Below are 17,941 nucleotides of genomic sequence, written 5' to 3' on the forward strand. Positions count from 1 at the left end.
AGGTAAAGGTAAAGGACCCCTGGATGGTTAAGCCCAGTAAAAGGTGACTATGGGGTGCGGAGCTCATCTCACTTTTAGGCCGAGGGAGCCGACGTTTGTCCACAGACAGCTTTCCGGGTCACGTGGCAAGCATGACTAAACCACTTCTGGCGCAACGGGACACCGTGACAGAAACCAGAGTGCACAGAAGTGAAGTTTACCTTCCCGCCGCAGCGGTACCTTCTTATCTACTTGCACTGGTGTGCTTTCAAACTGCTAGGCTGGCAGGAGCTGGGACACAGCAACGGGAGCTCACTCCGTCGTGGGGATTTGAACCACCGACCTTCTAATCAGCAAGCCCAAGAGGCTCAATGGCATGGACCACAGCCCCACCCTTATCCTATTAAGAGTAAGGCCCATTAGATATATAATGCAGATGCCAGTTGGTTTCTACAGCGGGTATGAAATTGTTATAACTGTTTTTTTTATATCCAAATGTTTATATCTTATTATGAATTAAATTGTTGCATGCATGTTTCATTGTGGACGTTCTTGTTGTCCTTATTCTTTGTTGTGGAAACATCTCAAGATCTGTCATAGAAAGTGATTCATAAATGAGAGAGAGAGAGAGAGAGAGAGAGAGAGAGAGAGAGAGAGAGAGAGAGAGAGATGCTGAACTATAACAGAACAAAACACGGCCTCATCTGGTATGTCAGCTGCTTAAAGGCTTGCAAATAACATTACTTTCGTCTAAGAAGGAGTGCATCCCTATTGTACATTTCTTTAGGCTTCTGGCTAATTCCAGCCATCCTCTGACTTTCTTTTGTGCCTAATGACTGCGATGAATGGCAGATACCAGGGAGGGGGGGAGGGGGTGAATTCAACCGACAAGAGGTTAAATGTGCAGCTTTCTTTAAAGACAGTGTGTGTCCACAATCTGGCTAAATGGGGCCATGTCCTTTATATTTCAGATATACAAAGAGATAGCTCTCTACCACTCACATCATTTGCTTTCCTCTTTTAAGCAACAACTACATACCAGGCTCACCTAGTCAGATCACGCTTGGATGTTGCAGAAACCTGAAGGTTGCTTCAAACAGCAATTCTTTAAAGCACCTCCAGACTGTATGTATTTTGGAGGAGGGATTCAAGAACGTTAGGTTTGTGCATTTATTTATTTTATTGACTGCCTTTGTGCCTCACCTTTCTAGCCTAGTCTACCTCACAGGGCTGTTGTGAGGATAAAATGGGGGAGGGGGAGCTCATTTGAAGCGGATTAAGGGGCTCTTTTGCTCTAGTGAAACAAATCTACTTAACAAAACACACACAGAGAGAAACTTTTCATGGCTTGGAAAGTGATGGGGAAATAAACTGAAAAGTATGGGATGAAGGAATAATTAATGGGAAAAGGTATAAACACCCTGCAAACAAATCAGGGTGGCTGCAGGATGAGTGTTCATAAACAAACTAAACTGGACAGTTAGGACCAGTCAAATTCGATGATGGGGTGGGTTTCAGGCCAAGGGAGCCAGCGTTTGTCCGCAGGCAGCTTTCCAGGTCATGTGGCCAGCATGACTAAACCGCTTCTGGCGCAACGGGACACCATGACAGAAGCCAGAGCACACGAAAGCACCATTTACCTTCCCGCCACAGCGGTACCTATTTATCTACTTGCACTGGCATGCTTTCAGTGCTGGTTTCCTATGTACAAGGAACTTTTAAACATGGGGAATTCCCCACTTGCATTCTGGAGTTAAACCAGGATGGATGGCTGTAGCAATTGTGGGAGAGAAATGAGCACTTCTCCCTGCCCCCCAAATCTCCGCTTAGCACAACCCACACTGGGAGGTGGAGGGGGGTGGACAGCTGGAAAGGGAAAGGCCCTCATTTCTCCCCTCGTCATAGCCACTTTCCCTGAAAAAACTTCCAAGGTAGGGTATTCAACTTGATGAAACTACACAAATAAAAAAAGAGAGGGGTGTAGGAAGCATTTGAAAGTAAGCAAAAAATACTAATTTAGGTAGCCAACATGTTCTGTTAAGACAAAAACAATCTAAAAGTAATATCTTTCTTAGGAACCACTTCAAAGATCACTTCAAAGAAGATAACAGACTTTCAAGTCCATCGAAACTCTGAATCAGGCTGGAGGTTAAGCTGAAAAAACAAAAGGGGGGCAAGGAGGCGAGAAAGCAATTGTTGGGCAAGGTGAAAATGATCTGGTCTTTAAATAGAAGGTGGGTGGATGGTGGGGAGATGTTGCTCATTAACCTTAGGGTGCCCTTGGTATAAATCAGGGGTGGAGGACCTTTCTCAGGTCAAGGGCCACTTTCCCTTCTAGGGAACCTTCCAAGGGCCGCATGCACCAGCTGGAAGCAGCTGGAATGGCAAAGACTAATTTAGTCACACATCCCCTCTAACCTCCATCTCTAGGCAAGAAGGAAGCATGTCTGAGTTCAAAGACACAGTCAAGGCAAAAACAGTCAAGGAGGGTGCAAAGCAGGGCAAGAGAGGGGTCTGGATGGGGAAGGGGAGCAGCCTGGGGTGAGGAAGGGAGGCCTGGAGGGAGGGATGCAGTCAGCGCCCAAGCAAAAGGTTCCCCATCCATGCTGAAAACAGAAGACTAGGTGAGGCACAGCTGCTTTGGATGCATTTGACTCTAGCACTATTCGGACACATGTGGGTTAAAAACTTGCTTTATATCAAGTAGGGAGAACCTGTAGCCCTTCAAGTGTTGTTGGACTACGGGTCTCATCATCCCTGATCACTGGCTAAACGGCCTCAGCCCAGTATACCTGAAGGAGCGTCTCCACCCCCATCATTCAGCCCAGACACTGAGGTCCAACGCTGAAGGCCTTCTGGTGGTTCCCTCACTGAGAGAAGCCAAGTACAGAGAACCAGGCAGAGGGCCTTCTCGGTAGTGGCACACGCCCTGTGGAACACCCTCCCACCAGATGTCAAAGAGAAGAACAACTACCAGACTTTTAGAAGACATCTGAAGGCAGCCCTCTTTAGGGAAGCTTTTAATGTTTGATGGATTACTGTATTTTAATATTCTGTTGGAAGCTGCCCAGAGAGGCTGGGGAAACCTAGCCAGATGGGCGAGGTATAAATTATTATTATTATTATTATTATTATTATTATTATTATTATTATTATTATTACCAGGCAGAGGGTCTTCTTGGTAGTGGTGATCCCCCTGTGGAACGTCCTGCCTTCAGATATCAAGGAGACAAAGAACTGCACAACTTTTAGAAGACATCTGAAGGCGGCCCTGTTTTGGGAAGATTTTAATGTTTGGTGTTTTATCGTGTTTTTAATATTCTGTTGTGGTTTTCCCGGCCAGATGGGCAGAGTATACATTTAGTATTTCTTCATCATCATCATCATCATCATCATCATCATCATCATCATCGATAGCACCTAACAACATCTAGAGCAGAGCTTTCCAAACCATGTGTCATGACATGCTGCAGTGTGTAGGTGTATCGTGCGAACGCTTCCTGCTCTCCTCCCAGGGCTGGAAAGGGGTTAGTTTAACCTCTGGTTTGCTAGCAAAACTGAATTAAAGGTAAAGGTAAAGGGACCCCTGACCATTAGGTCCAGTCATGACCAACTCTGGGGTTGCGGCACTCATCTCGCTTTACTGGCCAAGGGAGCCGGCGTACAGCTTCCGGGTCATGTGGCCAGCATGACTAAGCCGCTTCTGGCAAACCAGAGCAGCACACGGAAACACTGTTTACCTTCCCGTCGGAGCGGTACCTATTTATCTACTTGCACTTTGATGTGCTTTCGAACTGCTAGGTTGGCAGGAGCAGGGACTGAGCAATGGGAGCTCACCCCGTTATTGGGGTTTGAACTGCTGACCTTCTGATCAGCAAGTCCTAGGCTCTGTGGTTTAATCCACAGCGCCACCCGCGTCCCCCCCCAAAAAAACTGAATTACTGAGTCACAAAATGATGCATGTCTAAAAAGTATGTCACCAACATGAAAAGTTTGGAAAGCTCTGACCTAGAGACTTGCAGGTTCCCCATCTCTACTTTATATGTTTGTCAGTAAAGAGACATCCCAGTTAAGAGAGGACCAACGAACGTCATCTTTTATTCCCCATGTCTTTAGCATGTAGGATCGTTACTTTCCATGCCGCATGAATCCACAGCTGGCCTCATGATTATGGGCCTGCTTTTGCTGAACGCTAATTGTTTCTTTTTTTATCCTCCAGTTATTTATTGAAAGAAATAGCAGCTTGGGAAAAAGCACGGGCTGGAGAAATGCGCGTTTTATTGCATTATCATTATTCTGTGCAGCTTCGAAGAGCTCAAAGAAGACAGCAAACATACCGATTACTTGCTTGGCCGGCTCCACGTCCGCCGTTGCTTCTTCCAGTGATGACAGCAGCCTGGTTGAGATCTGATGGACGGATTCAATGTTGCTAAATAAGCCGTCCACATCGAGCCTAGCAATCTGGTGAAACACAAATGTTGGACAGCAACAGTCGGGGGGGGGGGAATAGTAAGGGGATGCTGTTTATTGCTGACCCTCCCCTGCTATGCCATTTTTGCCATTAGATGCAGTTTCAGCAAAGCCTTCTTATTAATCCTCTCATGTGGAACAATGGCTTGCATGGGCAACATTGGTTGTTTTTCTTCAATTAATACATTTCGGGCTGACACAGTTCATTGATTAAATACACAGTTATTTGAGATATTCTTTCGGGGATGCCTTGCGAAAGGAAATATTGGAATATATGTTGGAACCAGAGCAGACCTACTGAAATCAATGATACTCTTCCATCATAGAATTGTAAGGATCATCTAGTCCAACCGCCAGCAATACAGGAATCCTGTCCACAGCTGTTCCTGGGTGGGCTCCAACCACCAACCTTCTGGCTAATAGCCAGACACACTAACCCATCACACCACAGGATATGGGATGATTATTGTTCAAACGTTATGCCAAAGACATAAAGATGGTAAAACCCAACTTGGTGACAATTGAGGAGGAGGAGGAGGAATTATACACTTGATGGCAGTTGAAAAGGAGACAGAAAATGAATACAGTTACCAATTTAGAGATTGAAGGGAAAAATGTTCAGAACCCCATGGAGATCAGAAAGTGCTTTCAGAGGTATTTTAAACAACTATACACTCAAGGTCCGCAAGATGAGGCACAGATAGAACAATTTCTGATAAAGAATGGGCTGCCAAAAGTGTCACAAGAAAATAGATCAATCCTGAATAGCAGAATAACACGACAAGAGATGGAACAAGCCATTCAGAACATGCAACTGGGCAAATCTCCAGGGCCAGATGGGCTGACCTCCAAGTACTATAAGACATTGAAAGATTACTTGATACAACCACTGATGGAGGTCAGCAATGAAATTATGGAGGGGAAGAAGGCGCCGGAAACGTGGAAAGAAGCTTTTATCACATTGATACCAAAATCAGAAACTGAAAAGACACAACTTAAAAACTACCGCCCCATCTCCCTTTTAAATGTGGATTACAAAATATTTGCAGACATATTAGCAACTAGATTTAAGAAAGTGTTAAATGAAGTAATTCATAAGGACCAAGCAGGCTTTCTCCCTGGCAGACATTTGTTTGTTAATACAAGGAATATTATTGACATTTTGGAACTCTTACAAACAAATATTAATACAAAAGCAGTTTTAATTTTTATAGATGTGGAGAAGGCCTTTGATAACATCTCTTGGAAATTTATGAAGAAAAATCTGGAAGGAATGGGAGTGGGACGGGGCTTTGAAAATGGGATAGAGGCAATCTATTCAGAACAAAAGGCTAAACTGATAGTTAACAATGTGATTACGGAAGAGTTTAAAATTGAAAAGGGAACACGACAAGGTTGCCCTATCTCCCCATTGTTATTCATCTCGGTCTTGGAGGTGCTCTTGAACATGATTAGGGGGGACCGGATGGTTGAAGGAATTCAGGTCGGAGAGAAACAATACAAATTGAAAGCGTTCGCAGATGACCTAGTTTTGACCCTACAGGAGCCAGAGCCTAGCACGAAAAAAGCATTACAATTGATCCAAGAATTTGGCCGGGTGGCGGGATTTAAATTAAACAAACAGAAAACTAAAGTATTGGGAAAGAACTTGAAAGATACAGAGTCAGAATGGTTTCAGAAAGAGACAGAGTTAAATGTGGTTAAAAAAGTGAAATACCTAGGGGTAAATATAACATCAAAAAATCTAAATCTGTTTAAGGATAATTATGAGAAATGCTGGTCAGAAATTAAGAGAGATCTAGAAAGTTGGACAAGATTGAAACTTTCTTTTTTTAGGCCGAATCGCCGCTGTAAAGATGAATGTATTGCCAAAAATGTTGTTTTTGTTTCAAACATTACAGATTGTGGATAAAACAGAATGCTTCCAGAAGTGGCAGAGAGATATTTCCAAATTTGTCTGGCAGGGCAAAAAGCCCAGAATCAAGTTTAAGATACTAACTGATGCGAAAGAAAGAGGGGGCTTTGCCCTGCCAGACTTAAGGCTGTATTATGAAGCAGCAGCTTTCTGCTGGCTAAAAGACTGGCTACTTCTGGAGGACACTGATGTATTGGATTTGGAAGGTTTCAACAATGCGTTTGGTTGGCATGCATATCTATGGTATGATAAGGCTAAGATTCATAAGGCTTTTAAGAACCATATTGTCAGAAAGGCAGTGTTTAATGTCTGGACAAAATATAAAGACTTATTGGAAAATAAAACTCCAAGGTGGCTTTCACCATTGGAAGCTAAGGCCCGAAAAAGACTCAATATGGAGGCCAAATGGCCAAAGTATTGGGAAATAGTATGCAACAACGGCAGCAAGGATTCTCATCGCAAAAAATTGGAAAACTCAAGATTTACCCACACTGGAAGAGTGGCAGATGCAGCTGATGGTCTATATGCAACTGGCCGAGATGACTGGCAGAATCCGAGATCTGGGAGAAGAAAAGATGGAGGAAGACTGGGAGAAATTCAAGATGTATCTACAAAAACATTGTAATTTGTTTGAATGTTAAGAAGGATGCTAGATTATAAAAAATTGGCCACCACTAAACTAGATTTAAATTTGATGCTAAGTGAGATTAAAGAAAATATAAAAATTTTATTGGAAAAAGTGCTAGATTATATTTGAATGTGTGGACATGTGACTGTAAACAAGTTGATAATTTGTTTGGAAAAAAATTTTTAACGACGTAAATGGGAGAGGGGGACGTGAGGGAGTCCAAAGAAGCGAAGAATTTGTTGTGATAGAAGCAAGATTGTTTTATGTGTGCATTTTATATCTAAAAAAACCTTAATAAATATTTTAAAAAACAAAAACAAAAAACAAAGTATTGGGAAATATTAGAAAAAGAAGGCGACAATTGGAAATTGCAGAGTCAGGAGAAAATGAAAGACCAAGTGCGAGATTGGTTACACTATGCCCAGATTAAAGAAGTTTTTAAACTTAATAAAAAATTAGGATTCCAGGTGGAAAAATCGAAATTAGAAACAGAATTGCTAGAGCCTAAGACCAAGGTACTTTCAAGAATGTACAACTTGCTGTTAAAATGGAACACACAAGATGAAACGGTTAAATCGGCTATGATAAAGTGGGCACAGGACATAGGGTATAATATTATGTTTGAGGACTGGGAAAAGTTGTGGACTACTGGGTTGAATTTCACTGCATGTAATGCTTTGAAAGAAAATGTAATGAAAATGATATATAGATGGTACATGACCCCAGTCAAACTTGCAAAAATATACCATTTGTCTGATAATAAGTGTTGGAAATGTAAGGAAAATGAAGGAACGTTCTTTCACCTTTGGTGGACCTGTCCTAAGGTGAAGGTCTTCTGGGAAATGATATATAATGAGCTGAAAAAGGTATTTAAGTATACCTTCCTTAAGAAACCAGAGGCCTTCCTTTTGGGTATTGTCGGCCAAGGGGTGTTAAAGAAAGACCGAACTTCTTTCATGTATGCAACAACAGCAGCAAGGATACTTATTGCTAAACACTGGAAAACCCAAGATCTACCCACACTGGAAGAATGGCAGATGCAACTGATGGACTATATGGAACTGGCGGAGATGACCGGCAGAATCCGAGACCTGGGAGAAGAAATCGTTGAAGAGGACTGGAAAAAATTTAAGCTTTATCTGCAAAAATATTGTAAACTATATGAATGTTAAGCAGGATGCTTGATTTTAGACAAATTGGCACCATCAAAATAGATGAAGTAAATCATGAAGATAATTTAAATATAAGAGGAAAAACCTATTCTTTTTTTAGATAATTATTAGGCTAAATTAAATTTTCTTTTGTAAGGATTGGAATAAACATATCTAAAATTTGAAATATATTCGAAATTTGACAGTAAGGAGGGAGATAAGGGAATAAATTGTTGTTTTAAGTGTATTAAACTAGAACGTAGAAGCGGGAGATGTGAGGAAGTCCAGAAGTGATAAGAAAATATGTGATATGCAATGTTATGTTCATTTTTTTTTTTTTTACTCTAAATGAAAAACTCTTAATAAATATTTATATATATAAAAAAAGGAATTATACACTTGATTTATTCTATTACTTAAAGGCAATCTCCCTTAAAAAGGTAAAGGATCCCTGACAGTTAAGTCCAGTCGCGAACAACTCTGGGGGTGCGTCACTCATCTCGCTTTACAGGCTGAGGGAGCTGGCATTTGTCCTCAGACAGTTTTTCTGGATCATGTGGCCAGCATGTTCTGGCGCAATGGAACACCAAAACCAGGGCAGTGCACGGAAACGCCGTTTACCTTCCCGCCGGAGCAGTACCTATTTATCTATTTGCACTTTTTGGTGTGCTTTCAAACTGCTAGGTTGGCAGGAGCTGGGACCGAGCAACGGGAGCTCACCCCGTTGTGGGGATTCGAACCGATGACCTTCTGATCGGCAAGCCCAAGAGGCTCAGTGGTTTAGACCACAGTACCACCCGCATCCCTAGAATCTCCCTTAGAAACACACAAAACAAAGCAATAGCGTAAGGGCAAAATTAAAGACATGTAATGAGAAAAATCACAAAAATCTATAAAGAGATTGCAAGTGTGGTGCACTCCAGCTGTTGTCGCACTCCAAGTCCCATCAGTCTCAGCAGCATGGTCAGTGGTCAGGGATGATGGGAGCTATAACATCTGGAGAGCATCCCACTTTGCTGGCCCTGCTGCAAGTTAAATCAGAAATCTAATGAAGCTAAACCTAAATAGGTACAAATTTGACAGGTGTTGGAATATTCAGGACAGAAAGCCCTTCTGCACACAGCACATGTTAAACTATGGAACTTGTTCCCACATGAGGCAGTGATGGCTGCCAACCTAAATGGCTTTAAAAGAGGACTGGACAACCAAAAATAATTATTATTATTGAGATTTCGAAGAATAAAAGAAAATCACGATGAGAATATCAAAGAAGTAATAATAAAAGCCCTAGCATCCTGGTTGGAAATTCAGGAAGAGGACATCTCTGTCTGCATGGACAGAGATATCCAAATTCATATGGCAGTATAAAAAACCAAGAATTAAACACAAACTTCTAACAGATAAAAAACATAGAGGTGGACTAGCTACCTGACCTAAATTTATATTACGACGCTGTCTGTCTAAATTGGCTAAAAGAGTGGATTGCATTAAAGATGGTGATTTGTTAGATCTAGAAGGATTTAATAATCATTATGGTTGGCATGCGTATTTAGCTTATGAAAAAGGGAAAGTACACAGGGGATTTATGAATCATGTCATAAGGAAATCATTATATAAAACATGGACAAAATATAAGGATCTCCTAGAACGGAAAACACCATGGTGGGCATCACCTCTAGAAGCAATTACAATAAAAAAAGAATAATATGGAATTAGAATGGGCCACATATAACGATCTGATTAAGGAAAAAGACAATAAATTGCTAATTAAAGATTATGAGGAAATTAAACAACACCTTACGGGTTGGATCCAATACCATCAATTGCATGAAGTGTTCAGGACAGATAAGAAAAATGGTTTCTCAAACGAACCTTCATTATTAGAAAAAGCGTTATTACAAAACAAAACCAAGGTTATTACAAAACAAAGCCAACAAAACCAATATCAAAAATGTATGATACATTATTGGAGTGGGAGATCAAAGACGAACAGGTCAAGGAGGTAATGATCAAGTGGGCTTTAGATATTGGGAAAACCATTAACTTAACAGCATGGGAAGAACTATGGAGTAAGAACTAGCAATTTACAGCCTGTGAAGTATTGAGGGGAACCTAATCAAGATGTTTTATAGATGGTACTTAACACCTACCATAATAGCTAAAATGTTTAAGACAAAAACAAATCTGTGCTGGAGGTGTGGAAAAACAGAGGGGACACTTATACATGTTTGGTGGACCTGTGAAAAAAATCAAAAGCTTCTGAAACACAGTATATGACGAGCTTAAAAAAATGTTTAAGTATAACTTTATGAAAAATACAGAAGCTTTTCTACTAGGGATAACGGACACGGGTATAGCAAGAGAAGATCAGAAAATATTCCTCTATGCAACAGGAGCGGCAAGGATCCTAATTGCTAAAAACTGGAAAAAAGAAACTGTGCCAACAAAAAAAGGAATGACAAGACAAACTGTTAAGAGTATATTGAACTGGCTAGAGATCACACTAGACAAGAGTTTCAAAAAGCATGAGGGATATGCAGAGAACACTTCACAAAACAGTGCCCTAAAATACATACCTGGACTTGTTTTGATCAATGTCTGCAGGAGACTTTGTGGATATTTAACTTATAATTAGAAAAATCTTCAAAATTATTCATGAAAGAAACAGTTTATAAGAAGTAAATAAGGAGGCCAGATACAGGATAAAGGAAGTCTTTTATTTGGTTGTTTGTATTGTTGTATGTTATGCTCACTGTACGTCATGCTCACATTTAAAGAGGGTGGATTTGTGTACTGGGGGGTGGGGGGTTGTGTTATGTTGTAAAAAAAAAAAATTCCAATAAAAATTAAAAATAAATAAAAGAGAACTGGACCAATTCATGGCAGAAGAGAGGAGCTATTGATGGCTGCCATCCATGATGGCCATTCTCTGCCTCTATGGCTGGAGGCAGCAAAGCTTCTGAATACCAGTTGCTAGAAACCACAGGAGCATGGAGTGTGCATTGTGCTGAAATCCTGCTTGTAGGTTTCTCACAGGCCTCTGGTGGGCCCCTGTAAGACCAGGCCTGATCCAGCGTGCTTCTCTTCCGCTCTCAGCTGCTGCCCATCAAAAACAGTTCCTTTGGAATCATTCAAAAACAAGAATCCAGCTCTCCTTTGCCCACATCTGTTTTTGCCTTTTAAGATGAAGGCAGAATGACTCAGCCTGCAAAAATCATGGAACATACAGCAAGGAGCAATGCTTGACGCGAACAATAGTGTTGATTTTGGCAGATAGGTGAGCACCTTCAAACATGCCTGCCCATTAGTATTCATTAGTAACAGAACTGTGTATTTACCCAGCCGCTTTCAGAATACAGCCCTAAAGAATCAAATTGCACGTTGTAGTAATGGGAACAATCATACACCACAGTAATTGCCAGTGGGAGTAATGTTTGATTACAGAGCCCAGTAACATTTTCAGTGCATAAGAAACTTCAAAGCAGTCTCAGCTAAATTCTGTTCTTCATTCAAGAATAACAGATTTCCTGAGATTTGTCCTGAGAAGAATAAGTTGGTAGCCACTTTATTAAAAAGAAACGAACAGAGGGTACAGCTGTCAAATTGTAGGTTTGGCCGGAGTCCCTCTAACAGCACAATCCCATGCAGTGTGTAGGAATCATAGAATCATAGAGTTGGAAGAGGTCACAAGGGCCATCGAGTCCAACCCCCTGCCAAGCAGGAAACACCATCAGAGCACTCCTGACATATGGTCGTCAAGCCTCTGCTTAAAGACCTCCAAAGAAGGAGACTCCACCACACTCCTTGGCAGCAAATTCCACTGTCGAACAGCTCTCACTGTCAGGAAGTTCTTCCTAATGTTTAGGTGGAATCTTCTTTCTTGTAGTTTGGAACCATTACTCCGTGTCCGCTTCTCTGGAGCAGCAGAAAACAACCTTTCTCCCTCCTCTAATTCAGAAATAAATACCACAGAATTCAATGGGTCTTACTCCCATTGGGATGTCAGTTCCAATGTTATGATTATTTTAAAGCCATCCACAGGAATTCCATAGTTTAACTAAGGGCTGGATGAAGAAGGACTTTCTTTTATCTGTTCTGTTGGGTGCTCAAGATCTCTTAATTTCAGTTAAGGGCCAACATGTTACTTCTGCACTGACACAGAGACAGAAAGAAAAGTCAGCATGTTGGGTCTCGGCGTTTTAAATAGAGCTTTCTCTGATCAGCAAAAATATGTTTCAAAGTTATACTGGACCGACACCCCCTCCCCAGAAAAGTTGTGTCAAGGAAGAGGTATTCTTGTAACGTGACACAGTTGTGGATGCTCTGTGCCAAGGCTTCAAGGTGGGCTATGATATAAGACTGCAATTGTGGTGCAGATCATTGACAAGTTGCAATTTGTCCATCTCTCCTGCTGTATTCCAGCAGGTGAAAACAGCTCCTGCCCGCAGAGCATGCTGGGATTCCCAACAGGGCTTTGCCTTGATAGCTCTGGGAAAACAACAGCATGTTGCCGTCTAAATGGTAGCTAGACAGCTTTGAAGCCCCTGCTGAACAACAGAACAGCGGAGTAAAATCTGCATGGAGAGATATAATTGTAGTAAGCACTTCCATTAGCTTCGCTGTCTAAACCACAGTCCCTCGGGACTTGTTCTGCTTCTCGGCAAAGTATTTTCCCACAGTTGCTGTCCACAGAGCCGTGGTGACTTTATCTGAACGGTGCAGTGCTTTAGAAAGAATGTTGCTGAAGGATCGCATTGTCCGCAAAACTGGTAGGACCAGCTAGGGCTTGAAGAAGGAACTTGATAGTTGGTGGGCTTTCGGGGATCTGCTCAAGACTGCAGAGACATGGGGAAAGCATAACAGTGATAGTCCATTGCCTCCCCTCGCCTCTGGCCTAGAAATGTTTGCAGGCTGGGCCTGGGATGGGGTCTGGGATAGAGCCAGTGTGGTGTAGTGGTTAAGAGCAGTAGTCCCCGCTCCTCCACCTGCAGCTGCTGGGTGACCTTGGGCCAGTCACACTTCTCTGAAGTCTCTCAGCCCCACTCACCTCACAGAGTGTTTGTTGTGGGGGAGGAAGGGAAAGGAGAATGTTAGCCGCTTTGAGACTCCTTCGGGTAGTGATAAAGTGGGGTATCAAATCCAAACTCCTCCTCCTCCTCCTCCTCTTCTTCTAGTTTAGGTCTTCCTTGGCCTTCCCTTCAAGCCCAGAGGTGGGAGATCAGGACTCTTTCCACATCACATCCTCTCCTCAGCCCTTCACGAGCCCTGCTTCTTACTCTCCTTGAGTGCTCTTGCCTGGCAATGACGTGTCCTTGGACTCTGGGTCATGCCCCTTGCTTGCTTGGATTGAGGGCAGAAAGGGGTCTGTCAGTGTGTATGTAGATACTAACTAGCCTACTGTACAACCGTATAATGTACATGTTCTTCTCCTTCTCCTTTTGCTTCTGGCCCATGGGGGCCTGGAAGGGAATGCATTCCTTTGGCTGAAAATGGCCTCCTACTTCTGCTTTCCTACCTGTCTGTCATGACCCTTCATGAGCCAGGAGTCAGCTTCGCCTACTGAACAGCAGCCTGAAGTGGATGAAGTCAGAGCGACTCCACCTGCAGCTGATGAGCCTTCACAGAAGAAGAGGCACTGATGAGAACCGCTGGCCCTGGACTTCTTAAACAGAACTCTCAGCAGTAGTCAGATGCCGGAAACAACACCTTTGGTTCCCAGCTCTACCTTGGTCTCCATCTTGACCCTTGGCTCAGGATCATCTGGGTGCCTGACCTCTGGGCTGTCAGGCTTTGTATGTGGATTCTGCTCTCAGGCAAGTGTTCCTCAGAGGCTCCTAACCCGTGCTTGCTCAGCAATGGAACTCAGTCAAGGCTGCGGCACTACCTTTGAGCACATCCTGTGGTTTTCACTCCAGACAGCGTGTGATGGCCTGGGAGTCTGATTCAGAGGCTGAACCAGAGGAATCCCAGCCTGCACAGGAGTCCCCGCCTCCAGGGCCGGCTGAGCCGGGGCAGGGCCTTGAATCTGAAGCGCCTGCACCTGTGCCGGATCCTCAGGAGCAGACACCAGATGAATCCACTCTGGCTCCAGAGGTGATTGAGGACCCATTGCCTACAGGTGCGCCTCTCCCAGCCCTGTCAGGGGAAGGTGAGTCTCCCCCTGGATCCAGTAACCCTCCAGCCTCTCCTGAGCTGCAGAGGCTCAGGGCAGAGAGGCGGAGGGAACTGGGTTCTCTCAGGAGGAGTGCTCGCCTTAAGGCCAGGAGAGGCGGGTCACCTGTGGGCCGGGACTGCCCCTGGCCTCAGAGAAGATAAAGGCCAGTCAGCCCGGTCCCAGGTTGCGGGAGCAACGTCGTTGGAAACCTGTTTCTGCCAGCACCCAGACCTGTTTTTTTCCGGAGTTCCCGACCACGCCCGGCTTCCTGCTTTGGACCCCGCTTCGCCCTTGGTGGACAGTCTCCAGACCCTCGACCCAGGACCGGACTCTGACCACGCCTCTCGGTAACCTCCCCTGGGTCCAGCATACAGTGAATGACTACCCCTTTCTAGATACCACCGCCCCTAACTCACCTGTCCACCATCCATTCAAACTCAACTCTGCCTTGGCTGCTCATAGCCAAGAAAAGAAAGTATCCCAACCCTCAGAAAGTGTCTAATCCAGAAAAAGCTAGAAAAATCCTAAGGATGTCAGATAGTTCAGGTAGGATGTGTCTATGATATGGCAGATCTGCCAACACATCTGAAGCTTGGCAGATCAGAAGACAGCAGATTCACCAAACATTTCAGCCCAGCAGATCTATTACAAATGTCCCCATTTGAAAGAAGAGTGATGGGAAGATTAGCTACAGCAACTCTGATTCAGGTCCCTCTCAGGGGAATGCATTTAGGAGGTCCACAACTGACATGCTCCATTTCAGAGCCCAGCACTGGCTAGAGCCAACCGAAGCATCACTGCCAAGAGCTCTCCACCCATCAAGGTCTCCACAGTGGTGGAGTGTGTCGTCCCCCCCCCATAGCAAAAAAACCCCCAAAACAATGGGGAACACGTCCACCATATCCTGACTCAGAGGTGAAGAACCTGTGGTCCCCCAGATGTTGCTGGACTACAACTCCCATAATCGCTGATGATTAACCATGCTGGCTGGGGCTGATGGGAGCTGGAGTCCCACACCATCTGGAGGGCCAAGCGTCTTATGACAGTAGGGTGAGATTTTTCTCTTGGTTCATCTCTCTCAGAGTACGCTAGATGATGAATACATTTGTTTATCATTTATGTATTAAACATATTTGTTACCCACCCTTCCCACAAAAAACCCCTGGGGGATAAAATTGCAAAATTCAGTACCTATATAGCAAACAGTTAAAACTACAGTCAACCAATAAAAACATTTATATAAATTTATATAAATAAATAACCATTGCACTGTCCCAAAAGCCTGGTATTAAGCATATTTCAGGTAACATAAATAAAAAATACAAATAGGTCAGAAGAACATGGAGAAAAGCAAAGGAAATTCTTAATGTGAATTCATTCACTATTCATTGTTGTTGAGCAGAGTAATACTGAATCAATATCTTTATCAGAAACCTGTCCCTGCCAAAACACAGCTGTGATAACCCAGGACTTCCTTACCTGCCTTCCTCTCAAGGGTTCGACCACTATTCTGATGCACAGTTCCAGATCATTGAGATAGTCTTTTTCGGTCTGGACCATTTCTGTAATTATCTTGTGCCTTCTAGCCATCAGACGCCTGTTCAGCTGTTCTTCACTTTCCAGGGGTGAGCCAACTGGCCCCAAGGACCCTGCTTGTGGTGCCATTTTTTCTGTAAGAAACAAACACCACTTCTGTTTTTTTCCCCCTTTATTTTTTTAAAATATCAGTAAGGGCTAGCAACTTTTGCTGCTTTCAAACAAACCAAGGTGAAGTTCAATCGTAGTCTGCCATAAGCAAAAGCTTATGAACTTCTCACAGCTGTGCCAAAGGAAAGTATGAAGAAGCATAAGAGCCTGAGGATCACCATGGCCTGTTTCCAACACAGTAAACCATGGCTTGCCTTGCCTTTCAAATGCAGCCACTCACATCATTTTGATATATATGAGAGTGGTAGGAAGGTTACCCACCTTTTCTATAGGGTTTTGTTTTCCTAAGAAAAACACACACAACCACACCAATGCAGAACAGCAGAAAAACCCATTAGGACAACTCTGAGTTTACTTTCAGCTCATATATGCTGCATTATAGTACAATCCTAACCTTTGATTTGAGCTGATGGAGGGGATTAGGATGCAGCAATTTCCTTCCACCTGGCTGTGCCAGCATCTCTGTGCACATAGACATTGGCTGGGTCTGCCAATGGCGTAGGCTATGAATGGGCTACCACTGCTGCATTCCCATTGGTGGAGGCCAATGTAAGCCCCCCAAATAGGGCAGGACTGGAGAAGGGGTCGGCCATGGTTGGTTTGGGGTTTTAAGGAGGTCCAGCAGCACAAGAGGAGACTGCTCTGCCCTGTCTCTCTGCCCTGTCAGAGCAACAAAAGTATTTAAAAAAACACACCTGGCCCTCTCTATCTTTTGGTGAATGCATTGCAGGAGGTTGAACTAGATGATCCTCTACAACTCTACAATTCTGATTCATCCTCCGAATGAAATGAATCCTAAGAAGGTCTAACTTCATTTGCACATTTTCATCTCCTTGCTTCTTCCCTCCCTTCACAGTCTGAGTTTAGATTGTAAGCTTCTTGGAGCAGGGACCTGCCTTGTATATTTATAAAGCACCATACACGTCTTTTGTACTACAGAAATAAATGATACAAGGACTGTTTTCACAAGTAACGTTCCCAATGTTATACTGCATGAATTAAAAATATGAAATTAAACCAGTTCCCTCTTCTTTGGATGCAGTGTGCTGCCACTGACACTGAAAGGGGGTTAGTGTGGCCTTGGAAATCAGATCTCTGTCTAATTGCATTGTTTTATAATATTACTAACTTTTGAGGGCGGTGTTGAAAAATCCATAGAATTTGATTCACCTTCTTTGAATTAAAAAAAAACTTCAGAGGTAACATAAAATCAGTGTGACAGATGCAGGCACTAAGTATTTCTTATTTATTTGTTTATGTACGCATTAGACACATTTCTAGATCATCCTTCCTCCCTAGGCAGCCCACAACAAAATATAAACATGTATACAACAATAACTTTTAAAAATACCTTTGTAAAACTCAGAACAATAAAAACACACCAATCAGCAGTCATTTTTGTCCCCTATAAGAGACCATCCTTCTTTTCGATCCCCTGTGTTTTACAGATAATGTGATTTGTTTTCTAACTAGCTCAGTCGAGGGCTTCTGCGTTCCAAGTCAAGAGCTTGTGCATCCTACTCTTGATTTGATAGTAATGGCATGGAAGTTGAAGTAATGTACCCCAAAGCACGTATTCCAAGCACCAGACACCCACCTCTCTCAATTAGATATTTGCATCCACAGCAGGGTGAATGTGGGGGAAGGGAAGCCTTGCTTTTGGCTCCTTGCCATTACGCAATACAATAGGAGCTCGTGGTTTGCTTGTCCTTGGTGGTGTCGGGTTACATGCCTGCAAGGCTCTCCCTGAGGGGATGACATTGCCAAATAAGCTACCTGTGTCCTTTGCAAACAAAAAAAAAGTATATTGGAAAAATTAGAATAATAAAAACAATAGTAAAAAGCAAACCATTTCCCATGTCATGCAAGGTAAATCTCTGCACTTACCTCCACAGGTGTAATGGGATGGGTGGGTGGGTGTGATTCTCTGAGTGAGA

At 43.2% G+C, this 17,941-nt stretch overlaps 1 protein-coding gene across 2 annotated transcripts in view; it reads right to left on the reverse strand.

Annotated features, from left to right (window-relative positions):
- Positions 1–17,941, reverse strand: part of ARHGEF38 (Rho guanine nucleotide exchange factor 38) — a 56,962-nt gene that overhangs the window by 32,029 nt on the left and 6,992 nt on the right. For both annotated transcript variants that reach the window (XM_081876806.1, XM_081876807.1), the window contains exons 2-3: positions 15,777–15,967; positions 4,317–4,440 (exon numbers count right to left, since the gene is read on the reverse strand). In XM_081876806.1, coding sequence (XP_081732932.1) covers positions 4,317–4,440; positions 15,777–15,967 — 315 coding nt within the window. The remainder of the gene's footprint in view (positions 1–4,316; positions 4,441–15,776; positions 15,968–17,941) is intronic.

Source organism: Podarcis erhardii, assembly GCF_964252035.2.
Source record: "Podarcis erhardii genome assembly, chromosome: 9".
Classification (NCBI taxonomy): domain Eukaryota; kingdom Metazoa; phylum Chordata; class Lepidosauria; order Squamata; family Lacertidae; genus Podarcis; species Podarcis erhardii.